The sequence below is a fragment of the Babylonia areolata genome, chromosome 1, assembly GCF_041734735.1.
Source record: "Babylonia areolata isolate BAREFJ2019XMU chromosome 1, ASM4173473v1, whole genome shotgun sequence".
In the NCBI taxonomy this organism is placed as follows: Eukaryota; Metazoa; Mollusca; class Gastropoda; order Neogastropoda; family Buccinidae; genus Babylonia; species Babylonia areolata.
In genome coordinates this window covers 47,377,342-47,404,158 of record NC_134876.1, presented here as the reverse complement: position 1 = coordinate 47,404,158, position 26,817 = coordinate 47,377,342, and the positions used below count along the sequence as shown (strand labels likewise).

The following is a 26,817-nucleotide window of genomic DNA, read 5'->3' as shown; positions in this document are numbered from 1 at the left end:
GCTGAATGAATTATCCTGTGACCTGTAATCTCCGTGTGTGTGTGTGTGTGTGTGTGTGTGTGTGTGTGTGCTTGAACGATTAGACAAAAAATCAAAATAAAGACAATAATGATAAGTTGATATACTCATGATAATATGCATATGCCATTGTTTTTCTCACATCCTTTATACACATTACATGTTTCTGTTCTTTGTACAATATATATATATATATATATATATATATATATATATATATATATATATATATATATATATATATATATATATATATATATATATATATATATATATATATAAAACATTAAAGAAAAAAAAGAAAAAAGCATAAAATAGCAAGCTTTCAAGTTAAAATAATTCACCAAGACACAGTGTAAAAAACATAAAAGGCAAGTACAGGGTGGACGAATTAAAATGATGATATGTTCAGAAACTTATTAGTCTTTAGATGTCACTCCTGTGTAGTTTTGAAAAACAACAACCCCCATTGTGGCCATCAGTGGCATCAAAGCATACACACATTATAAACATTCCCGTGAATGTTCTTAAAACAATCTAAATGCAGTGCGCAACAATGCTTACAACAAAAGCAAAATGCATATAAAAATTTTTTTTAAAGCACAGAAAAGTTCAGCTTTGCAAAGGTGCAGCAGGACATCCATGCTTATTGCAATGGCATAATGGCATACATTGTTGTTGTTTTTAAAAAAAAAGAGTCAGCAGTTTCAGTTTTTCAGATGTTGTATATATTCCTGATGAGACGCGATAGTAAAGCAAAAATGTGTACAGGAGATAGAGTGGCAAGATCACGTTCAAAGACAAAGACAACATTTTTTTTCCAGCAATGACAGGCTATGCAGTTATATAACCCATGGACATGTTTATATACATGGTACAAGTCATGGATAGTCTAGATGAGGTCACTAAACCCCGTCACTAACAACATGAAATGGCGAAGATCAGTTCAAACACACAAACATACCATGCACATCAAAAGCAATCAATGATTGTGCATTGATATGATACACTACTGAAAGAACCTTATTTCGCTAGTGTGATCAGTTGATACAGACTGGACTTTACATTTGTCATTCAGGCTGTTGTGCACAGATCACTGACTGACTCTCTTTGTCCTGGTGTATGACCCTAGAGAAGTCTTGGATTACCTAACTTCCACCAGACCAGAATGGGTCTGTACACTTTTGTTTGGGCTTTCATATCTGTGAAACTGCATGTTCGTTGCATGTCTGTTGTGCCTGTGTGTGTGTGTGTGTGTGTTTGTGTTTGTGTGTGTGTGTTGTGTGTGTGTGTGTGCATGTCTGTATGCTTATTTACAATTATTTGCTTATTTGTTGTTTATTCATCGATTATCATTATTGTCTTTTTTATTTTAGTTATTCTATTTTTTTCTTTTCCTACATTTTTTAAAATTTCATTAACTACCTGCTTACTTTATTATATAATTCGTTTAAATCTATTCACTTACTTATTAATTTATTCATGAATCAAATGATGTATCCATTTATTTGTTCATGCATTTTTTTTCGCTTTTTTCCCCCTCAAGGCCTGACTACGCGCCTTGAGTTATGCTGCTGGTCAGGCATCTGCTTAGCAGATGTGGAGTGGTGTATATGGATTTGTCTGAATGCAGTGGTGTCATTTTGAGAAGCTGAACTGAACTCGTCAGAAATGGAAAGTCTGAATTTCACACAGAGAAATATGTTGTGACCAAAAAAGTAATAGTACTAATACAACAACAACAACAAAAACCAATACACTGAGCATGCACTGCTCTGGTGAAAACTTGTTTTTGTCTTTGGTGGCATGCTTGTGGAAGAGACCATCACAGTTAGTTTCCTCCAACAGGTAGTCACTGTCACAGTGCCAAAGTTGTTCAGCTCATTCTACTCCAGGTACAAGTTAACATACCAAGATTTCTTACCCTGTGGACCTGGTACAAATATTCTCGTACCAATACACTATTCAGATTTTGTTTATTCTTGACTTGGTACAGTTGGTGTTCTAAACTGAGCCATTTGCGGATTCGGGAAGCATGAAAACAAAGCTTTGTTTGACTGATCAAATCAACAATTTAGTAAACAACCCTACTTTTTAGATCAAATCAACAATTTAGTAAACAACCCTACTTTTTAGATCAAATCAACAATTTAGTAAACAACCCTACTTTTTACAGCAGTGGTCTCATGTAGTGCTGATCCAGGGGAGTTGTTGTAGGTACGTAGCTGTGGGGTAGAATGAGTTAAAAAAAAAAAAAAAATGCTATCGGTATAGGCAATAAGCTTGAATGCCTGACATCACTTCAGTGGTGCTTGCAAGTCCATAAAAGCCGATATTTCTATGCATCTTGGTCATAAACATTGACTACCATGTCCAATTCGACACACACAAAAATCATTCATACGAGGTGCTGATTTGATTGGAAATGTTTCAGTCATTTTCAAGAGCTATCAGTCCAACATCCAATGTCTGAGACTCAGATGAATACACGAGTAGAGGATTAAAATATCACTGTTTTTGAAGTGCTCATGTAACACAGAAATGAGACTTGTCTCAATGCTACAGCTGCCATTGGAGAACAATGCACAGTATGTGAGTATAAATTCTCTTGGCCAGGTGCTCATCTTACACGGAAATTTTTTTTTTTCTTCCAGTCTATCCCCTGCCTCACCCAATTTACAGTGAAAAATCCTTCTTAACAGATCATGTCACAGATGTTCCAACAAGATTAAATGATAAAGAAAGTAAGTATCTAAGATTAGTTTATAATAATAATAATAATAACGGTATTTATATAGCGCTGAATCTTGTGCAGAGACAAATCAAAGCGCTTTCGCACCAGTCATTCACATGTATGCGTAACAATGGAGAAACTGAAGACAAAGAAGAGACAGGGAAGTGAGGCTATTTTGGGAAGAGGTGGGTCTTAAGGCCACACTTGAAAGAGCTGAGTGTGGAGACTTGAAGAAGCAAAAGAGGAAGTTCATTCCAATTATAAGGTCCAGAGACAGAGAAAGAACGGTGGCCGACAGTCGAGTGTTTGAATCTGGGTATGCATAAACAGAGTGAATCCGAAGTCAATCATAGAGAGCGAGATGGAGTGTAGAGGTGAAGGCAGCCACAGAGATAGGAAGTGGTAGATTTGTGAATACATTTATAACATAGAGTGCTGATCTTGTACTTTATTCTGTGTGAGACAGGGAGCCAGTTATGACTAACTCATCAGTCCCTGGTGGCCACAACCCAAGGTACAGTCCTGCTTGCACCTGGATCCGATTTCATCTTTTTTTTAATGCTGATAATGTAAATATATAGTAAAAACAACAAAAAAGGATGTAAAAGTGTACATATCCAATGCTAAGGTTTCTGAATTGTCAAGTTTCACCAGCATATGCAAAACCAATGCTACACTTGAGACTTGTCTGACCATGCACAACACACAGTGTGTTCATCAACAGTAGTCCTCTGTGAATACAAAACATAATGCTGAACTTTTCACCAGACCTGAACATTCAACTTCTCCAATGTCAGCTTTCCTACAAGCACCACACAGACTGCACTTCACTCAGACAGTGTGAGAGTTCTATTGTTTATGCTTGCTGTCAGTAAGCCTGTCCACAAAACCATCCACTTCACACACCAACATGTGTCAACAAGTGAGCTGTGTTCTTTGTGCATGTGATCTGCAAACCTGTCCTGACAGTGTTCAGTTTCACTTCCATCCATCCATACACCTATCATATATTCACAGTGTTGTTCCACATCCATCCATACACCTACCATGTCTTCACAGTGTTGTTCCACATCCATCCATACACCTATCACACCTTCACAGTGTTGTTCCACATCCATCCATATACCTGTCATATCTTCCACATCCATCTATACACCTACCAGAACTTCACAGTGCAAGGTCACTTGATCTCTGCTGCCCAGCGTTGCAAGGGGTGGATGGACAGAGTCATGTGCTGTAAGAAAGTCCCGCCACCCTAAGGGTGGACACCCACACGCAGATCGTGGCTGTTGGCAGACACCCACCCTCCTCACTCCTCTCCCAGTCTCTGCCCTCCGCTGAGAGAGGAAGAACATGTGTCTGCTGGACAAGAAGGCAGGACTCCTCTCACTGGTGTAGCGATCAAACATCACCACAGTGTGGCCTGTAGGGTTGGGGTTTGGAGCACCTTAGATCACAGTGCACAGTGACCAAAAAAGGAAATTTTCTATCTAAAATTACGTTTAAATAACATACTTACCGTGACCCAACTAGTGCAGACTCCGGCAGGGGTCTGACATTCCTGTCCTATGCAAACTACTATCCGCCTATGCGGAGAAAACGAAAGCAACTACGGCCGATAACCTCCCGGAAGTAGGTAACCTCCCCTTTGTCCAGCTAGCTAGCGCCCTCTTTTGACGGCAGCCATCATGACTCCTGTTCCTGTGCTCTTCATACGGCTATGTTTTTTCATATTTTCTGCCTGTCTGTCGTTTCTCTGGCGTTCTTGTTTTTTGTCTGAGACTCAGTGACCTGCGGGCACATGAAGTGCACTTCCACAGCCTGATCCAACCCAGCCACTGACTGCCGACAACTTTCTGCAGGTTGCTCCAACATGCCACACTCAGGTAGAGAAGCCACCAAGCCTTCAGTATGCCCCTTCGTGATGGTACCTACCTGGGCAATTACACAGCCCTGTCCCAGAGACACCAGGGACCTCAAGTCTTTTGTTGCCAAATGTCTGCCATTCTATGCTTTGGCAACATACCAGTGCTGTCATTTTTTGGCAACGACAAAAAAGTGGTGGGGGTAGCGCCCATCGCCTGTCAGCTCACATGGAGGAGCTCTACAGATCTGGCTGTCACGCCTAAGGCAAGCCCAAAAGGTGGCCTACCTCTGTCTCGTGCCACAGTTTCCTTCAAACACATATATCACTTCCACTATCGGCCCACAACCGATGTGAAATCATCAGATCAAACCACATGTGCACTCCTTGCATTGATGCTCAACCGCACTCAAATGAGACAACCCTATAAGGGTACGTGTTTCCTTCCCTTCCTTTGATTCGAAGGGCTCTCAGTAATGTGTGGATTCAACACACCGACCAACAAAAAATAAAAGTATTAGCAAAAACATGATGTCATATCTGTGCTGAAAACTGGGTGATTATGATGCAGTCAGAGGGGAAACTTAAAGCCCCATTGGGGAGGTGCGAGAGAGAGGCAAGGGCAAATCCACAGGGAATCTTATTGTCTTTTATTATCACACACTTCAGGCAGGTTCTGCAACTGGGTACTTGGAATGTAAAAATGTAAAACAGCATGCTATGAAAAAGTCAGTTTGCATTTTGTTACAACCTTTGTGCATGTATTGCCCTGTGCATATTTTATATGAACCAGTCTTTCTTTTTCTTCCACTGTTTTAAAGGCAAATAACTTTTTATTTATTCAAGTTTTGGTTTCAGAGAAAACAGGATTGAGGGAGGGAGCAAAAACAGGGTAAGGGGTGTGGAGACATCTGAGGGCAAGAGGAATGAGATTATCATCATTAAACACTCATGGCAGATGATACACTGATGCAGTCATGACCCTCATCATCCTGGGCCAGATTGATATGACCTCCATCCACTCGACCAGCCAGGTTGTCATAGCCTCCAGCCACCCGACCACCATGGTTGTCATAACCTCCATCCACCCGACCACCAAGGTTGTCATAACCTCCATCCACCCGACCAGCCAGGTTGTCATAGCCTCCATCCACCTGACCACCAAGGTTGTCATAGCCTCCACCCACCCGATCACCAAGGTTGTCATGGGGATCCTGTGGAGCCTCCATGGTGTTCAGCTGTTCTTCGTACTGCTGGTTCAGCCTGAGGAACCCTTCACTGATGGACTGGTCATCCACTTCCAAAGGTTTGTCATCGTAAGGGTAGGGCACTGTGTAGGCAGTGAGGTCAGTACAAATGGAAGGAGCAAAGAAGTCGTCCCTTGTGAAGGCGTCAAGGTCCGTGCCCAGGTAGGCCTCGCCGTTCAGACCTGCAGCGTTGAGGGAGGCAGAGGACAGCTGGCGCTTCAGCTCCCTGGAGTTTCTGGACTCGGTGAAGCCCGAGTCTTCCGACTCCTGTGTGATGAAGTCTGGTTTCAGCCTGGAAAGTGGGAAGAGCTCAGTGGGCTGGCCAAACTTCTGCTCGAACCATCTGGGATTGAGCTGCTCGTACCGCTCACCCTCTTTCACAGCACTCAGCCACTCCTGTCCACCTTCCAGCTCCTCTATGTTGCCCTGCAGTGGGAGGTTCACCTGCAAAGGAGACAGCCATGCTGTTTTATTTTTCATTCAGTGTTAGTCTCAGTAACAAAGTGCACTAGAATAATGAACTTAAGACATTTGGCCATATAGACCTCCTGTGGAAAGTAAATGACTCCCAATACTGAAGCCAAAGACCTTGGCCCAATCCCCAACTTCCACTGGGATTTTTCTCGCTCATGTTTTCTAAATTCACAGATGGCCAAAATGCTATCTCACAACTTGGGCCTCGGAAAGGATGACAAATACAGATACACCTGCACATGTAAACAGTAAAGGGAAACAGGAAAATGAAGTTTAGTTGCATTCTGAACAAATACGGTACCGGTACAGTGACAAAACACTAGAATGTTTGGACATGTTCAAACAGCCCTAGTCCCAAAATACATCTGACTGACCTATTCAGAGCTGTCAAACTTGACACAAAATAATGACTATACCAAACTGGTATCACTGCTCTGATGATTCGCATGGGATGGCCTGGGGGAAGAGACAAAATAATGACACAAAATAATGACCATATCAAACTGATACAGAGAAAAGCACTGCCCTAATGATTTGCATGGAATGGCTTTGGGGAAGAGACAGCGATGTTAACTGTCATGAAGGAATTACTCCTGGAACCATCATCTTTGGTCAGTCAAAGTCCGATAAGTAAAGATTTATGAACAGGTTTTCCAGCTAAGGAAAGCTGTTCATATTCCCAGAGGAGTGAGGTGTCTTGGGAGTGGTGTGTATGTGTGTGGCTGGATGGGTGGGGAGACTGGCACCAACCTAACTGCAGCACAATGATCCAGTGCCAGCTTGGTGTGTTGCAGTACAGTGTCCCTTCACACCAAGATGATGATGTTACACAGTTTTGCCGCAGCATTTACTGCACTACACAGGGGTCCAGCTATTCTGCAGCCCAAAAGATGGGTCTGTGGGGTGTTGGAGGACCCTTGTTGTCCTTGGATTTGCTCACCTTCACAGACTTCCTGGTGATGCATCAGTGATCTGAACTTCCAGGAATTGCTGTCATGCAAACAGATCCCATTCAATAAGAATCATGCATGAGACCAAGGTCTATGTGAGAAAAGAAAAACTGAGCAGAAAGTGGTGGCCCTCAGTGGACCAGTCTGCTGACTTACACAGGGGGCAGTGCTCAGTGTATGACTGCTGACTTATACAGGGGGCAGTGCTCAGTGTATGACTGCTGACTTATACAGGGGGCAGTGCTCAGTGTATGACTGCTGACTTATACAGGGGGCAGTGCTCAGTGTATGACTGCTGACTTATACAGGGGGCAGTGCTCAGTGTATGACTGCTGACTTTCACAGGGGCAGTCCTCTATGGATGATTGCTGATCTTACCTTCTGTTGTCTATTGCAAAGGGACAGGTGGGATCTTGTGGGTCTTATATTCTGTTGCCTATTGCCAGGCTGACAGGATCTTGTGGTCAAGCTTCAAGACCCACTGTCACCTGTGAGATTTGAGGACAGGAAGCCACACTGGGCTCCTCTGGATGTGGATTGTTACCAGCAGATGCTCAGTAAGGCTCGTGGATGATTTGTTTTCTCTCTTTCCTCATGGTTTGAAACAAAGAGACACACACTTCTCTGAGTCCAATCTGATGCTCGTGGTAATATGTAACTGCTGTCAGAAGAATGAAAATTCACATTTCTTTTGATTTTCTCACCAAGGTGGGTTGGGCCAAAGAAACATAGTACCTCTCACAATCAGAATCACAATTGGAATGGATCGCTGGACAAGGCATGCTAAAACCTATGGATGATCATCAAACAAAGACACCAGACGAAGATCCCACCTGCGACAGATCCATCCTGTTCTTGTCCAGGCCGTGGATGTGGTGCAGGAAGCTGGGCAGGTGGTTGGGCAGGTGGTAGTGGAAGGAGGGCAGGGGGGCGATGGGCAGGCGGCAGCTCAGGGAGGTGTGCTCAAAGTACACCATCATGACGTTGCGCACATCCTCATTGTTGGCAATCTTCCCACAGATGTGCTGCATTGCGGGTGTGAACAGGTCCCCTTCAGGTCCCAGGGCAGCTTTGGTGTACCCGTTCCCTTTCCGGAAAGCCAGAAAGAGCTTCAGGCCCGCCTGTTCAACATAGTGCACTTTTATCCCTCTAGCATTTGTGTATGTGTTACAGAGAACCTCTTCCCAGTATTACAAAAAATTCTGTACTTTTTAAAAGAAAACCTGGTTCCACAAGTACACAAAACGCCACATGATTGTGGAACCTTCATATCTGGCCAGTGTTCAAAAGTTATCATGCTTTGTTCTGCACCCTGAAATGTGTGTCCACCTACATATGTCATGGTACTATCCCTTCTACTGTCACCAAAGAAAGGTAAATCATACTGACATGTGTCATGTAAATCCAACTGAATATGTGCACTTGTAACAAAATTAGTGTCACCAAGTCTATGTTTTCTGAGTGAAAACCCTTAAGCTGATTGATAACTCTTGACGTCTAACTCAGTCTTTCTTTTTTGTCTTGCATTCTGTACTGTCCTTCGTCTGAAGATTTGAACTACTGACCTTCAAACCAAACATCGAGCACACCATCCACTCACCTGTAACAACTCAGACTGAAAATATAACACACCATCCACTCACCTGTAACAACTCAAGACTGAATCCGCCCATCTGTAACAACTCAGACTGAAAATCTAGCACACCACTGAGTTACCTGTAACAACTCAGACTGAAAATCTAGCACACCATCCGCTCACCAGTAACAACTCAGACTGAAAATCTTAATAAATAAATAAAAATCTAGCACACTATCTGCTCACCTATAGCACCTGTCAACTATTTTATAAAAGCATCAAATAGTACTTTCCACAATGGTTTACCACTCACCTCAGAGCTCACGATGATGACATAATCAGCGCTGTCAATCTCCTTGGACAGCCAGCAGTAGCTGTTGCCGACCTTGCGGAGCTGCGGCATCTGCTGGGGGGCAAAGGTCACGTCGCACATGCAGTGCATCTGCAGGAAGTCTGCCAGCTTCTCCACAGCCTGGGTGAAGAACTGGTGGTCCTCCGCGGCAAGCAGCAGAACCTTCTTCCTGCTGAGCTGTGGCACCACCAGCTCTGTGTGGGGACACACATGTGACATGTCTTCACTTCTCAACTGGTACAGTGTTTCATGCAGACAAGGGGAAAACTCACATGTGATACTTCCACATTTTATCATGGCCACTGCTCCATACAGACAAGAGGAATAACTCACACATGCAACTTCCACTTTTTTACCATCTGCACTAAACAAGTGATGGGTAAGGACTTCAAAGACTCACATGTTAGAAAAAGAAAAAGAAGAAGAAAAAGAAGAAAAAGAAGGAGAAAAAAAACACAGAAGAAGAAAAAAAAGAACTGTACTTATATAGCATGAAAAACAAGGGATGGGTCTCTGGCATGTGCTTCCATGTGTATGGTGGTGGGAGGGTGGGGTGGGGGGGGAGTTATTGATGGGGGAGGTGGAGAGTGGAGAACAAAAAGTAAAGCGCTTTGAGCAATAATTCTGGAGATACATGCTATATAAATCTCCATTATTATTATTATCATCATTATTATTAGTATGGGTAAGGCCTTCCAAGACTTGTGTGTTATGATAATAATATTATTACTAAGAAGAAGAAGAAGAGTACTTATATAGCGCTAAATCTTGTGCAGATAGAAATCAAAGTGCTTTCATAGCCACCCTTCACATGGATGCATAACCCTGAAACAAATGGATGAAAGACAAAACTAACACCGACTTAACCCAACACAGAAATTGTGGATCTTTATTTCTATTCATATTTTTTTAAGCACAACATAAAGCCGTTAATTCTGTGACAGGTTGTTTTCATTTGCACAGCTGTGACCTTGACCTCTAATCTTGACTTTTGAAAACATTTGAGTTCTGGTCATAATCAATCGCTGTGCCAAAATTGATGAAAACTGGATGACAAAACCCAAGCTGTCATTTTGGCCCTTGACCATCACAGAGAATGCTGCTTTAACCAAATCATATAACAGGGCTTACGTAAATAGTGTAAAACTTTTCCAGAGTGTAAAATCAAAGCAGAATGGATTACCATTTTTACTAAAAAAAACACAAAAAAACTATTAAATGACAACTATTGATCAGTGTGTCCATTTTTAAGACAGAAGTGCTGAAGTTCTAAGGGACAGAAATAAAAATATACTGTGACAGTAAAATGATTGTGAGAACATTTACTGCTTCCTGTGCCCTGTGTTCATGGTAGTGCATTGTCATCATAGTTGGATTGCATGGGGAACTTTTTTTTCTTTTTTTTTTTTTGCTGTCCCTAATGCGTTTAAGTGGCATTCCTCCTACGCTGCTCATTCAGAATACCCCATACACAACCATACCTGGGCTTCATTACCGAAGTCGGCAGTTCACAGGGAACTATCTATGTCAAGCTGCCAGGAGGCCACACGCCAATGGAGACACTGCACTGCTGCTGAGTCACTTTGGTGGTGTTTAGTAGTGCCTGTTCTGATTTAAAGTACTTAAGACACCACCTATTAAGCCCCCTACTGATGACAATAATAGCTTCGTCACAGAGCCAGACTGGGTGACCATCCCCACCCTCGCAGTGTGAGATTGCCACCACTTCCCCCCAAAGACAGTGCCCCCATGAACCTGCCAACACCGAAGACCTTGACAGGACTCATCCTAAGCATAAGTCTCCATAAAAGCATGGCTTGAAAGGCCACAGACTTTGTGACATTTTTTATTATTGATGATGAAGGAGGAGGATGGTGATGATGATGATGTTGCTGTGGAGGTCCATTTAGGTTTGAGACAACGTGACAAGGCTGTAATCTACACTTCCTTTCATAATGATATCCCAGCGTCAACCTGGCCCAAGAGATGCAGACACTTGCAGTACTGGTCAGGAGATTTGAGCAACACAGCCAAAGATGCAGTCATGAAGTGGACGATACTCAACTGTGTGGTGCCAGTCTTCCCATTTAAGCCCACAGCACACTTAACTCTTGGTAAGAGCTGGCTACAGGCTGAAAAACCAACCTCTGCTGGGAATTGAACCCATGTTCTCCAAGCCATCATTCCGAGACACTAACCGCTTCTATTCTAAGCCAGATATGCAGTAAACAGACAAAGTATTTCAAGAGAAAATGAAGTTGTTCACATTTACCACAGACACACACAGAGATACATAAACACCAGGACTACAGTTGTTAAAGTTTGTTGACGCAGTGAGCCAACAAAAACATCTTACCTTCCTCGCTGTCAGTGGGGTCAACTATGGGGAGAAAAGAGTTCACCATCTTGTCTGGCTTCCCTTTCAGATTGTTGTTGTCTGGATTCACATCATAACTACCACCATCTGTTGAGAAACGGTTTGCAAATGAATAAAAGCAGCCATAATTTTTATCATCCATAATCAGGTGGGAAGGAGGAAAAGGAGTGTAAGTGTGCGAGAGAGTGCGAGTTGGTGTGTGTATGTGTAATTGCTCATGTATGCGTAAGTGAACAAGCACGATGACTTAACATGTGACTGAAGATGTTTCCCCAATGCCAGTGAAAAGATGTAAAAGAACAAACCAAAAGCATTGTGACTGTTTCTGGAAGCTGTACCAGTCTGACAAACAATGACATAGTCAATTCTTCTTCTTCTTCTTCTGTTTCTGCATTCGTAGGCTGCAACTCCCACGTTCACTCGTATGTATATGAGTGAGCTTTTACATGTATAAACGTTTTTACCCTGCTATGTAGGCAGCCATACTCTGCTTTTGGGTGTGTGCATGCTGGGTATGTTCTTGTTTCCATAACCCTGACATAACAGTATAACAGGATCTTTAACGTGCGTATTTGATCTTCTGCTTGTGTACACACACAAAGGGGGTTCAGGCACTAGCAGGTCTGCACATATGTTGACCTGGGAGATTGGAAAAATCTCCACCCTTTACCCACCAGGCGCCGTCACCGAGATTCAAGACCCTCAGACTGAAAGTCCAACGCATTAACCACTCGGCTACTGCACCCGTCTACATGGTCAATCACAAGACATAAAGAGAGACAGACAGAAACAGAGAGTGAGCATGTGTGACTGCATTATGCATTGAGGTAGCTCCTAGAAATGATGTACAGTGTTCACAGAGTTACTATCTCCTTTTGACCAAGAATGACATCGTGCACATGGGTTTGTGAGATCATTCAAGGAAGTAAACATACAAGCCTTGAAATTGCCTCTGATGCTGATTGCAGCAAGTTTTTTTCATTCCACTTGCATAAGACACTATAGTAACTTTATACAGATGCATGTTTATATCCATGCACAAAAATTCTGTTCATATACACACATATGTTCTCCTCCATATTCTTTTTTGGTTTATTTTCCATTGTGTGCTTGCTGAAACAAAAACTGAATTAACAAAATCTTGAAAAACTGCAAAACAATAAATTATAACAACAAAACTTTTAAACATTTATAAAACTTCTAAGAGAGAAAAATACTCCATTACTGGAAAGAGACACTGGGATGGCAGCTCTTTCTCTGCACTCTTCAGTATCAACATGGCCATCAGTTACATGCACTGACACAAGTAAAACACATAAACACAAATACACACATACACATTGCACATGGGAAGACAGAAACAGAAAGCAGAAACGACAAAAGAAAAACAGCAACATCAACCCAGCAAAATGACAAGAACACCTATCATCACCACCACTGAGAACAAAAATAAGCAAAACCAAAAAACGCCACAGATTCAGACATATATTCACCATTACCTTTACAGAGCTTAGTGAGCCTCTTTTTCCTGTGGAGATAGACCAGCACCCCAACAGCTACAATCACCGCCAGCACTGAGACACTGACAGCTGCTGCCACAATGCCAGCATTGTCTGTTTCCCCTGTTCCATGAGTGGGAGCCCCAACAGATGGTGTTGCCGTGCCAGCATTGTCTGTTTTCCCTGTGGAGTGCCCAACAGGTGGTGTTGCCACGCCAGTACTGTCTGTTTGCCCAGTGGAATGCCCGACAGGTGCTGTTGCTGCTGAGGTGACTTCTTGGAGGTCAGTTGTGGGGGTAGGAGAAGAGACATCAGTGATGACACCTGGTGATCAAATGGGAATGTGGGGAGGGAAAGAATGGGTTAAGTACAACTGTCATCATCAACCCCTTGTTAACTCACTCAGTACGGCCAGTCCTCTCTTCTCCTCTACACAGACCCCTCGGATGTCCAGTGGGTGTCTGAATGACCCAACCTTTAGCTTCCGTCGTCAGAATTGTGGTATTCTTTGTCAACATTCACCTTTTCAGTATAAGAGCCTTCCGCTTGCAATATTTTGATGATGGTAATTGGGCTGAAACGCTGTTAACGTCGTCTCTTTCACCGTTTGTATGGAGAGAGTTAAGACTGCAATAATGCCCTCAAGGATAGAATCTTATTACATGCTGCTGTTACATTTGAAGGAGTAAATGTTCAACGTAGTCCAGTGAAGCTTTGCTTTGCTTTCTGAAACTCCCAAACATGCTTATACAAAAATGGTCCAGTGATGCTTTTCTTAGACTAATAGTAATACTGAAACTTTCTGAAACTCAAAAAACTTTCTGAAACTCCAAAACTTGCTTATGCATAAAATCTCCTGGTTGTTTTTTTTTCCCCATCTTCCAGCACATACAGTCATTCTATCTGCCTGTATTTGGCAAAGGTTTAGTCAAATATGTGGACATGGGGAATTAGCCACTATTTAAGAGAAACACTCCACATCCAAAGGTCAAGTTCATCCCTCTTACAAGAACTACTCAGTAAGAGTCAGCTGAAAAAGCTGTGCAAAAAACAGGAGGCCAGAAACAGGGATGATGTTCAGTACTGAGACAAGGAGTTGACATGATTTACCTTCTCTGATGATGAAACTACACTACTTGTAAGTAACCCAGTCAGTGGTGATATCATTCTAACATGGTCATTCACACACACACACACACACACACACACACACACACACACACACACACACATGAGTGAGAAAACAGAACACAGAATGGTTCTGATTAATCCCCATCTTTGTGTGTGTAATTACAAATTTCTACAAAGCAAGCTTTTAACATAAACTGTGTTATCCCCCTGGACACAAATAACAGATAATGCAACAAGCTGAGGTATCGACCACTTACGTGTGAAATTGAAGACCTCTGTCATGGAGTATCTGCAGGTATGGCAGGTATAATAACGAATGAAAACCCAACACTGGCATTTTTTAGCGATATTAAAATGGAGGTCTATCGGCACCACCTGAAACAGTAAAAAGTAAAACATTACACAATTTACAGTGTGTTGTGTTGTACTCCATTATATTCAACAGCACACTCAACTATGGGTAGGAGCCAGCCACGGGCCGAAAAACCCACCTCCGCTGGGATTTGAACCCGCGTACTCCCAGCCGTCAGTCCGCGACGCTAACCACTTCGCCACGGCGGCTGGTATATATTCTATTTCTTAATCTAGCACAAAAAAATGCAGGAGATGCAGAACCAATGTAAACCATTTTGTGGAGGAAAATGAATAAGGATTCTGAATCCTTTTTTTCCCAACTTATTGTTAAAGCAAATAATTATTCAGGCGTTTCAAAGTGATGACAGTATTTTGGGGTCATCAAAAAAGTATATTTCCACCTCCACTTTACAACCAAAAGGAAAAGATAGAAAATACAGCTGAAAATAGCATGCTTATTGTCAGAATATACCTGTAGAAGAACATAAAACAGGTTTTATGTTTATGATAACAATCACAATGCCTGTAAATGTGTAAGTGAATAATGGTCTCAAACTGACAAATGTGGGTTCAGTCAAGATAAATTCAATGTTCTCAGAAACTGATCAGTAAAGCTTTTTCCAAAATGACAAATGCGGGTTCAGTCAAGAAAAAAAACGTCGATCATATTCTTAGAAACTGAGCAGTCAAGTTGTTTTTTTAACACTTAAGAGTTGTAACTGAGCCGATAAAGTGTCTGCTGGGCAATGGTTTGCTCCACTACAAAGAAGAGGACCAACTGATCAATAACAAAAAGCATGAAAATTTAAAAAAAAACAAAAAAAAACCATTATTCCCATCCATAGTACGTCAACTCAGGGTTTCATGAAAATCATGGATCATTGGCTGTTATCCATTTTCTGCTTGCTGAACACTGTAAAAAAACAGTTCACTGATGGTCACAGTCACGCCCCCTTTCCATGCCCTGCGTCTGGTCTTTTGACTTACCGTCTTTCACCACTCTTCTCTCTCTCCGCCCCCTCCTCTAAAATTAAGTGAAAGTACTGCTCCCTTACTGTCAGTCGTTGACATCTGCTCAAAACTGATGTCTGATTGGATAGATGGACTGGACAAAGTGTCCATGTTGCTGTCACTTTCATCACTGTCGTTGTCATCAACACTTGAGTCCAAACCAATTTTCAGACAAGATAGATATATCTCTCATTGTTATTACCATACATAATCATCTGCACACCCTGCAACATTGTGTAAATCTGTTGACTGGGACCACTGTCTTTGCTGGATAAAGTTTCTGACACCCATTTTGCATATTAAGCAAACCCACCTTTCATGCGCGCTTGACGAAGTCCAGTTTGCAAAAAAATACCAAGAAGAAAGACGTTCTCCACCCGACGTATGCTGATTTAAAGATGTATGTTTATAATCCAGACACATCAAACTAATCAGTTGTTTGTGTTCATTGAACCAGGCTCTGATGAAAGAAAAATCAAAACAGATGCAGGACGTCACTGAACGTCTGACAGGCCTTTGGGCAACACTTTAAGCAAGGTGTCAAATGACATCTTATAAGCACTGAACAGGTTAAGCAATGAAAGTGTACTATTGAAGAAGAGTATCTGACAAGAAACCAACTGAAACACTGACCTGAACTCTGTATGCTCCTGATGGCACGTTGGTGAAGTTATATACTCCTTGAGTTTCAGTTGGCAGCTAAAAAGAAAGAAAACCAAGGACAAAAACATGATAAATACCCCCAAAACAGGCATTACAGAAAACAGGTACACTGTGTACACACACATACACACATACACACACACACACACAGACACACACACACACACAGACACACACACACACACACACGCGCGCGCGCACACACACACCCATTCACAAAATTAGAAACATATGAAAGGTACTTAACTTTATAAATTTACAAACTAATTCCTTTGCCTATCCACAACAACTGAGCAAATAAATACACAAAGAGCACTGTAAAATAAATCTAAAATATTGATAATTCAAGGGCTTTCCTATAAGTTCCAAAATGTGACATCACTTTTGACACGATGAAGGAAATTACTACATTATGTCATTTCATCCTGGCTTACACACTCATTTTCAAGAATATATGGCCAATGAATTTTGACATGCCACAAACTTTCCCTTGAAAAAACTTGCCCAGGTGATTATTTAGCATCTATGGAGAACCATAAATCGAAGATGAGGTGTGAGGAGTGGGTGGGGGTGTGCTGGTGGAGTGTGTGTGTGTTTACAATATTATGGAAGGACTCTTCACTTTAACATAAAGGGTGTGACAGTGTTACAAATATTAAAAGCAAACCAAACCGCAACCCCCACTCCCACACAGGTATAAAAACAAGAACAAACACAAAAAAAACAAAAAAAAAGTCTTCTGGTGACAGTAAAACAAGAACCACTGTGAAAATGAACAAGCAAAGAAAAGAAAGAAAAAAAGTACCAGCATTTACCATGTTCTTGATGATAACAACCCGACTGACATCATTTCCTACTGACCAAAATAAAAGGATGGGGATACTCACAATCCTGTTAATCTGCACCTTTCTGAAGGACTGGCCCTGACCGTCTATGGCAAGCTGGACGTAGAAGGAGGTGAGATTTTTAGCTAGAGAGTCATCAGAAGGAAAGCCAAAACTGGCTTCCACTATTCCTTTGGATTCATGGAGCTTTACGTTGATCCATGTTGTCCAGTGACTGGGATATATCACTGGCATCCTGCTGTAGTCTGTATATATAAAAAAAAATTAAAAATCAAAAAGGCGGATTGAAATTACTAGAATACATGCATGATGAACAAAATGTGTGTGTGTATGTGTGTCTGTGTGTGTCTGTGAGTGAGGGTGTGTTGCCAGCTGACAATACAAAGTAGTTAAGTTCTGACTGATGTCAGAGCCTTGTTATCAGCCAGTGCCGAACAAAACATGATAGAAACAATCGACTCATTGCTAGTAAGATGTGCTCAGCATTTGTCACTTCTTTCTTCTTCTTCCTTCCTTCTTCGTTCGTAGGCTGCAAGTCCCATGTTCGCCTAATTGTACATGAATGGGCTTTTACTTGTATGACCGTTTTTACCCCCACCATGTAGGCAACCATACTCTGTATTAAGGAGTCGTTTGTCAGTGATTCTGAAGAATAAGATATTTTTTTCTTGATTTTCAGCAGATGACAGTGTTGTTTGTATGTGAGTGTATGTAAAGCTTCTGTGTATACTGACAGCCCATGGATGATGTCAGTCTCTCTTGATCTCACCATGAACAAAGTTTCTTTTGATTGTTTTGAATTTGATCTTTTTGCTTTTGTTTAACATATGTTCATGCCTTGTAGTGTGTTGCACCTTTTCTATTGTTAAAATCAGGTGTATGTTGTTGTTTTTTAATGTAGGGTGTACGCTTTACAATATGAAGTGCCTTCCAGTCCATGAATTTGGCTAAATTCTAGACCATTTCATTTGTAATTATTCTCAAGAGGAAGCTAGATAGTTCTACAATACTTATTAGCTTTTCAAAACTGTTGTGTTTACCAAACACAAACGTAGGCCTTTCCACAAACATTTTCAGTGCAGTTTATTCAATTATTGAAATGGGTGTAATAATGTGTGTTTGCATGTGCGCTCATGTGTGTTTGTTTGCAGTGCACTTACAATGAGGTGCCCAATGATAGGCACTTAGGCCATGGACTGCAAGCTAGAAGCACACAAAACTATGGAACAGTAAACAAAACAAATACTGTGCAGACAAAAAAAAATTAAAGAAGAAACTGTTTTATACTGACGGGCGCAATAGCCGAATGGTTAAAGCGTTGGACTTTCAATCTGAGGGTCCCGGGTTCGAATCACGGTGACGGCGCCTGGTGGGTAAAGGGTGGAGATTTTTACGATCTCCCAGGTCAACATATGTGCAGACCTGCTAGTGCCTGAACCCCCTTCGTGTGTATATGCAAGCAGAAGATCAAATACGCACGTTAAAGATCCTGTAATCCATGTCAACGTTCGGTAAGTTATGGAAACAAGAACATACCCAGCATGCACACCCCCGAAAACGGAGTATGGCTGCCTACATGGCGGGGTAAAAACGGTCATACACGTAAAAGCCCACTCATGTGCATACGAGTGAACGCAGAAGAAGAAGTTTTATACTGTAATATTCAAAGTATGCAGTACCAAAAACTTTTTTTTCAAATGTAACAGTACAGTCACATGCCTGATACCAGTGTGTTCTAAGCTGTTGCTCAAACAACAGCAATGTGTGGCACTATCTGAGATGGCAAGGGAGTGCATTCCCTGATCTCCTATCCATCCCACTTTGCCCTCTACTGAAGTCATCATGTAGTGTGTGTGTGTGTCTGTCGGAAGATGTTTGTGTGCGTGCAGGTGTGTGTGCGCGCGAGCATGTGTGTGTGTGTGTGTGTGTGTGTGTGTGTGTGATGTTCATACCTGCAATGTATAGTATTGTCATGTGTATAAATACACATACATGTGTTGTTTTTTCATGTGCAGAGGTATGTTATGCACTATTGTGTATGTGTTCTTTCATGTACAGCGCTTACAGCCCATTACATGGGGAATCTGTGCCATATAAGTATTATCTATTATTATCTGAGAAGGATCTGAAACAAAAGTGCTTCTTTCTGGTGAACTCAAAATCCTCCAGGAATTGGAAGCAGACATTGTACAGTCACACTTACTCTGAGCAGGCTGGATGGTGAACACAGTCTGTTCCTCGAGTCCATCTTCCTGATCTGTTGGTGGTGGCAAACTTGTGAGTGAAGTCAGATAAGTTTCAAAAGATTCTCCACGAAAAGGGTATATCTCAAAGGAAAAGTGGAAGTCCTGCACACCGAAACAAATCATTTTTTAATCCTTTTAAAAAAAAAAAAAAAAAAAGGGAAAAGCCTGCCACAGTTATCATGTAATTCCTTAATCCTAATATTAACCCAACAACTGAAATGAATATTTTACTTGAATTATTCATTCGCAATATAACAGTAACCAAAACAAAACACCTATAGCAACAAAGCAAAGCACCAAGATTTAGATATTGCTCAAGTCTACATGTAGTAAAGCGTTAGTTTGAGAAGCTCTCGGTTCTTCTATAATAATAGTATATATTTGTATAAAATGACATAATTTCCAAGATGTTCACAACAGGAAATGACAGTCTTCATTTTCATGCAGAGACAACTGGTCTTGCTGGTGCTGTGGAAACACTGATGTCAGGTCTAGCCACACAAAAAAAGCAGCAATGTTTACTGACTTTGCCAAACACAAAAAGTCTGTTGTCACAATTTTCATTTGCAGTCACTGAGTCAGCTCAAAGTAAGAATCTCACTTGTGATCAACCTCATCTCAGCTACAACTAATAATTTCTGGGTAATGTCACTTCCATGTTGAAAACTAGCCACCTGTTCAAAGAACAATGTGGATTCAGAAAACACCATTCAGCACTGTCGTCCTTGTCTGCTCTGAAACATCTAAATCCATTATTTCTATAAAAAAATAAACAAACAAAAAAACAATAGCAACAACAAAAACAAACTTAGTGTTCTTCTTAAATCAGTTCAAAGTTCATGATATTTGAAAGTCTGGCATCCTCATCCTGACTGATCTCCATCAGCTCAGTTTCCAACAGCTATATAATGTCATCAAGGACATTTTCACTCTCACAGAATCCTAGCAGATAGAAAATTTCAACTTTCAAGTTCATGTTTGTACCTTTTTCTTTTCTGTCTGATATCCAAAACAACTGCTTGATGTACTTAAGTAGCAGTCTCTTGTCTGTTAGCTTCAGCCGCAAGATGGACAACATGAGGACACCAATCCTGTCTCTTTACAGATTCTTTATAACAGTTAATCTTTTACACATCTGTCACTCATGTTCACAGACGTATTCTAAATCAAAAAGGGAAGAGTTGAACTATGAATAACTGATTGTTTTTTTTCCTTAAGTATGTATGCCATAACACCATATAATTCGTTGGTGTTCGCTCAGTGAGCTACTTACTGAGCTTTGCGTCAGATCAAACTGCTGCAGGTCAATAAGTCTGCAGATAACTACTCCACTGCCCACACGCTCCAGCTTCAGGTAGAATCCTTTTGTGTGTCTGCGACTGGTCGCTGAAAAAATGAAACATCACTCATAACTTCATCTAACTGACACAAAACAGATTAGAGCATTCATTAGAATTTAAAAAGAAAAACAGTAGTTATCATAACACAGAGAGACATGGTTTGCTAAGTATAAGAAACTGTAAAGCAGTTACTGTTTCTGTTTATTAATTCTAATTGTTTTTCAGTTTATGCAGATCATTGATTTTGTTTTATGATTTTCTTTTGTTTGTCCAATCAATGACTGTGAAGTGATTAAAAACTTTTTTTTTTTTAAATTTTAAGAAAAAAAGAAAGAAAGAAAAGAAAAAAGAAATGTTCTTTAAACAATTGGAAAACAGTCTGTTAACTAAGCTGTCATTTGTCTTTCTCTCTGTCTCCAAGTGTTTTCATTTTTGTTCAACCTCAACTGTTATGTTATATCTAAACTGTCATCTAAGTTCTCTCTCTCTCCAAGTTCTCTCTTTTTTGTTCAACTCAGCTTTGCTCAACTCTTATCATGACTTAAGTCATACACAGTATAGATGGAGTCTCCTGTCAGTCTGACGGATGAGTAGGCAGGCAGGCTTATCTGTCGGTGTGTGTCCTAATATGGGAGAAGAGGCCAATTCTGGATGTGCAGCACTTTCCACAGGTGTTGCAAGAGAAAACATCTCCAGAAGTTGAGCCCTGCTTCCTTTGCTCACGCTTCTCCTTAATGGCCAGTGTTCTCTTGTTTTCTAATGTCTTTATGCCACTAAAGCACAGCATCCTCCAGTGAGAGCAGTCAAGGCATCAGTTTCCCAGGAAGCGATGTCTATGTCACAGGCTTTGAGGTTTGTCTTCAAGGTGTCCTTGAAGCGCTTGCAGGGTCTTCCAAGTTCACGGTGGCCTTCCTTCAGCTGGCCATACAAAAGCATCTTCAAGATCCTGCTGTCTGTCATGCGGACAACGTGTCCTGTCCAGCGTAGCTGGCACTGGATCAGCAGGCTTTCGATGCGTAAGCAATCCACCAATTTTGTTTATGGTGAAAAGATAAGCATGCAAATAATCAATGATTATTTAACATTACAGTTTAGATATATGTGCAAAATATGGTAACAAACATATTCATGATATTGTATTGTGAAATTAAGATTCATTCAAAGAGATACAGAAATGTTTGAATTGAAAATTTAAAAAAAAAAAAAAAGGTTTTCAATAGTGCTACTCACTGTCAAGTGGTGGTCTCCATGTAAAGGTTGCACCAGAAGTAAGAACATTTTGCTGTGTAAAGTTGCGTCGAAATTCTCTGACCTCAAAGTTCCGAGGACCCGCAACAGAATCACCATCGGTCAGATTATTTGGAAACTGAGAATAATCTTTGACACAGGCTGAAAAAACAACAACAAAAAATGAGCCATGTTTCTATGAACACCCAAACAAGGTTTAAGTTTTATTTTTCAAAATAAGTTATTTGACTATTCATGTAAAGACATTTTCTTTTGAGTAACCATGTATACAGAGTCCTTCCCTACTATGATCAAACTAACAATAATCTTTCTTCTTTAACAAGAATTCTTTTATGCAGTATTCATGCATAGTGTCCAAACAGTCAACACTGCAGGAGTGAAAGTGCAAAGGAGTGCGCTTGACTACAAATTTAAATGTCAACATTCAACAACAGTATGAAAAGGGTGTGTCAATTATCATTATCAATCAACTCTTTTACTGCCAAGTTTCTTTGTGAAAAATACTCCCTAGCGCCAATTTTTTTAAGATATGATGCTGTCAGTCACAGACTTTGGATCATGTCAAAATAACATGCTGGACTTGTTCACTTCAAACTGTCAGGGAGCAAAGGTTAGTCATTGTTCTGTTGGCGGGAAACTGGCATGGTCTTTTTAACATGTTTAGTCGCCTATGGCGGTGCACTGTCTTGTCACCAAAAGTGCAACGTCTAGTCGACTAAGGTCACCTATGGCAGTGAAAAAGTTTTAATCATTATTATTATATTCTGTGTGACAACATATACGACAGTCAGTCGTGTCCGATTATGACCATCAGAACAGCAGAGGAGGCAACTGCTGTTCTGAATATTTGGGCTAGAATTTGATTATAGTGGAAAGTGTCTTGCCTAAGTTACATTCCCACTCTCTTGGCCAAGAGGGTTTTAGGACAGTCAGCGCTGGGATGGTTCCCAAAGGCCAACTAGCCCACAAGGCTGCAGCACTAAGAGCCAGTGCAATTTTGCCTCCTAGTTTGAGAATCATAGTCCTTCACAAAAGACTAAGCTGTAAATGTGACAACATAAACAAACTGTAATTCAAACTGGCAATCCATTCCAAACTTAATCTTTGGCTCTTACGCAAGTACATTGGTAATAATTTTTTTTTCTTTTTTTTCTTTTTTTTTGGGGGGGGGGGTTGGGGGGCGTAGGGGGAGGGGGGGCATCATCTGCATCGTTTCAGTGGCATAACTCCCACACTGCTCATTCTGAGTCCCCTTCATACACAGCCATGCCTGGTTCATCTGCCTTAGTCCCGACGCCGTCAGTCCACAGGGAACCATTGATGTAAGGTCGCCAGAAGGCCACACAGCAGAAGAGACCCCGCACTTCTGCTGAGTCACTTTGGTGATGTTAAGTAGTGCCTTTGATTTAACGTACTTAGGACACCACCTATGCCCCCTACTGATAACAATTATGACTTTGTCATGGAGTCAGACTGAGTGAGCGTCTTCCCCAGAGTGGAGACCACCACCACATCCCTCAAACAACAGTCCCTCATAAAACTGCAGACACTGAAGACCTTGGCAAGACTAACGCCAAAGTGAAGGGTATCGAAACTGAGGTCACCATGAGATCAGGGCATTAAAGGCCACATAATTTGGGACTGTCCTTTTAATTATTGATCATGAAGGAGGACGACGACTAAATGATGATGATGACTATGCTGCTATGGAGGTCCGTTTAGGTTTGGGACCATGTGACAAGGCTGTACTCTACACTTCCTGTCATGATATCCCTGCGACACTGGTAGTACTTATTAAGTAAACAATACTTTTTACAGTCTAATAGTAATACTAAATAGTATTTACCTTCAGTTTTAAACAAAGTACACGTAACGTTTGTCACCTGAAATGAAAGAACAGATTCACTTGACCATAACTGGCAAAAAAATCTTCAAGTTCAAGTCATCAAAACAAAAGCAAAATAAAATGGAATACATAATGACATTTTAAAAACAAAACAAAGTGCAAAGGAACAAAGCCAAACTTCAGCCTCCTACAACGTATTTGTGAAAATCAATTCACAAGTACAACACTCAACAATAAAACCTATCAAATATTCATTTTGTCTTTGATGTATGTTCTTTGTCAAAGCCATCTTGTTATGCACTGCATCCTTAAGAATGTTGTTTTTGCCAGCTGAATTCCTCTCAATTAGAAGTCTTATTTCCTTCTTCTTCCTTTTTTTTCTGTGGGGCCTGGGGTGTAATATTAATATCCTGGCACTAAGCTTCTCAAGACTAATACACTTGTTAAGTTGTTAGCCAATTTTGATCATCACACTTACACAGAATCATCTTTATATCCCATCAGAAAGATTTGTCTTCCCAAGAGTTTGGACAACATAAACACTGCAGCATCCTGGCTGCTTTGAGGCCGATTTCTTCTTTCCGTCTTGATTATGGTTTTCTCAAACTTCCTTGTTGTAGACAAACTGGGGTGTTGATTGTTCTGAGCCATGTCTAAAATATTGTTTTAGTGTACTGAGTAAGCTCCATTCATAAAACTGCAATATCAAAGCACAGTACCAAATTAATTTGCACTTGTAGTACACTTCTATCCATTTAAAATGATCAGAGTACTGGAATTTTGAAAAGAAAACATTCAAAACTGCCAATGACACTCATTCACCAGTCACTGAATACAAATTTGTAGTGTTTGTGAAGTAATAACTAAATAAGAATTATATTGTTTTCAAATATATATCAACTGCCAGACATGGCAATTTGTTTTACTTGAGTAGTTGTGAGCAAGTATATCACATGGGAAAAAAATACAATTCTGTTTCACAGCACACAACTTTACTGATAGAGGTGAAAAATGTAAAACCAGTCTTTCTTACTCGTAAACGAAGATTCCATGCTTTTCAGCCTAAATGAGCTCTCACTAACATTACAACAAAGTAACAAAAACATTGTGCACCAGTCATTCCGATTTCTTTGAGGGCTGATGTCATAATCCCATGCCTCTTAATTATGACTACAAAAAAGTCTTTTGTTCATTAACTTCCTCACGTGTGAAGAACAAATCCAACAAAGCATACTCATAACAATTAAGTATTTGCATGAGCATAAATCATAAACTGATTACAACATAGTAACAAACAACAATATATATAATAATCAAATCAAAATAATAATTAAAAAGCCAATTAAAATCATTTTTTCTTTCCTTCTCAATCTTTTGTTATTTGTTCAGTTTGCAACCACTGTACATATTGTAACTTTTTTTTAAACACCTATATTTTGGTTATTACTGTTTTCTTTTTGTTTTCAATATTTCTTATCTATATAAGGGCTGATGGATTAAATATTCTAGAAATTTAATGACTTTATATTACCAGTAATAATAATAATAATAAAACTTACATTCAAATTGATAAGAAATCTCTCTCTCTCTCTCTCTCTCTCTTACACACACACACACACACACACACATGTGCGCACTTCTGCGCATGCACTCCGGCACTGATACACACACGCCTGCTCACACACACACACACACACATGCACAGAGAGAGAGAGAGAGAGAGAGAGAGAGAGAGAGAGAGACAGAGACAGAGAGAGAGACAGAGAGACAGAGAGAGACACAGAGAGAGACAAAGACAGAGAGAGAGTGTGTGTGAGAGAGAGAGTGTGTGTGAGAGAGAGAGAGTGGGGGCGGATAAACATCGATCCGTGACTGATGAAGGATACCTAGGCTATGACTTATTTGGTCACACAGACGTACACGCACACTGACACTGGCCTTCAGCACAAGGACATAATACATAATATGGCGATGATCACTGCCACACTAAAGATAATTCAAGCCAAATAAAATCTGTGATCAAGTCTGTTAACCGATGGAAATCCAGTCATCCATGAGATATATCGACAGAACAGCTCAGCTTACCTCGTCATTTTCGTTGTACACCTTGAAACCACTACAATTTTGGCCAGCTGCGAAGGGAAACGTAAGAAAGCCAATCAATATAACTAAGAAGATTTCCATTGTGAAAGACAGTCCAGTGAAGTCCTATTTCCAATCATAATCAGAAGTACGTTTTTGCTGTGTTGTCATCATTAACGTCGTAACACGCAACGATATTTCTGAACTAGTCCCACACATGCATGTTTGTCGTCTGCCTCACGCCACTGAGCTAAAAATAATTTTAGAACAGTGGCTTCTCCATGCTGCACTGAGAGCACCTTAAACACTTCTCTGATTGGTCTGCAATATTGTGACGTATCCCGACGTCCTTTTTTGTCGTCTGCTTTTCGATACAGCGCGAAGATAGCCAGGTCATTGGAGTGTGTTTCAGACTGTTCGTCTTTTCGTATGATACTTCTAAACTCAACGAAAAGTATCTAAATCAAGGACTTATCTGGACGCACGCACACGAAATACCTCGCCCCACTGAACTGATCAATTTGTTATAAACACACACACACACACATACACACACACACACTCAGAGGAAGCGCGCGCGTGTTCTTTGCGCAATGTTTGCGTCGCCCCGCCCAACGCTTTTTCTGATTGGTCGAAATCAACCCTGTGAAACGCCCCAAACAGTACCCCCCCAGTGAGCCCCTGAAAAGTTTAACAATAAAGCCTGAAGATCTGCACATCCACCCCATCCACCCTCCCTATAGTCACCCCCTGCCCTCCAGCTCAACTGGCGATGAATAGAATGTAAAAGGGATTGGGTGGGTATTGAGAGTGATTGTTCGATTGGGGTGAGGAGAGCGGGGGAGGTTTGGTGGTGGACGGAAAAATAACAACAATGAAACAACAACACACACACACAAATCAAGTGGTGTTAGTGTCACAGTGTCTGGGTGGGATTGGGGGGAGGATATCTAGGAATGT

The 26,817-nt window shown here is 41.0% G+C and overlaps 1 protein-coding gene across 1 annotated transcript; it reads right to left on the bottom strand.

Moving 5' to 3' along the window:
• Nucleotides 1-708: 708 nt before the first annotated feature.
• Nucleotides 709-26,396, bottom strand: LOC143283523 (uncharacterized). Its single transcript, XM_076589771.1, has 13 exons — nt 25,861-26,396; nt 23,776-23,812; nt 21,912-22,070; nt 20,615-20,727; nt 19,299-19,443; nt 17,138-17,340; nt 16,221-16,286; nt 14,480-14,597; nt 13,092-13,415; nt 11,572-11,679; nt 9,177-9,409; nt 8,121-8,408; nt 709-6,307 (listed from the first exon to the last, which is right to left on the bottom strand). The coding sequence occupies exons 1-13, from the start codon at nt 25,957-25,959 to the stop codon at nt 5,558-5,560; spliced, it is 2,643 nt and encodes an 880-aa protein (XP_076445886.1). The 5' UTR covers nt 25,960-26,396; the 3' UTR covers nt 709-5,557.
• Nucleotides 26,397-26,817: the final 421 nt, after the last annotated feature.

What these genes read in the sequence shown, in the direction of transcription:
- LOC143283523 (XM_076589771.1), bottom strand. Translation starts at nt 25,959, where the DNA reads ATGGAAATCTTCTTAGTTATATTGATTGGCTTTCTTACGTTTCCCTTC. An exon ending in TTGATCTGACGCAAAGCTCA is followed by an intron (nt 19,444 to 20,614) that starts GTAAGTAGCTCA and finishes TTCGGTGTGCAG; the next exon opens with GACTTCCACTTTTCCTTTGA. An exon ending in AGGTGCAGATTAACAGGATT is followed by an intron (nt 16,287 to 17,137) that starts GTGAGTATCCCC and finishes CTTTCTTTTTAG; the next exon opens with CTGCCAACTGAAACTCAAGG.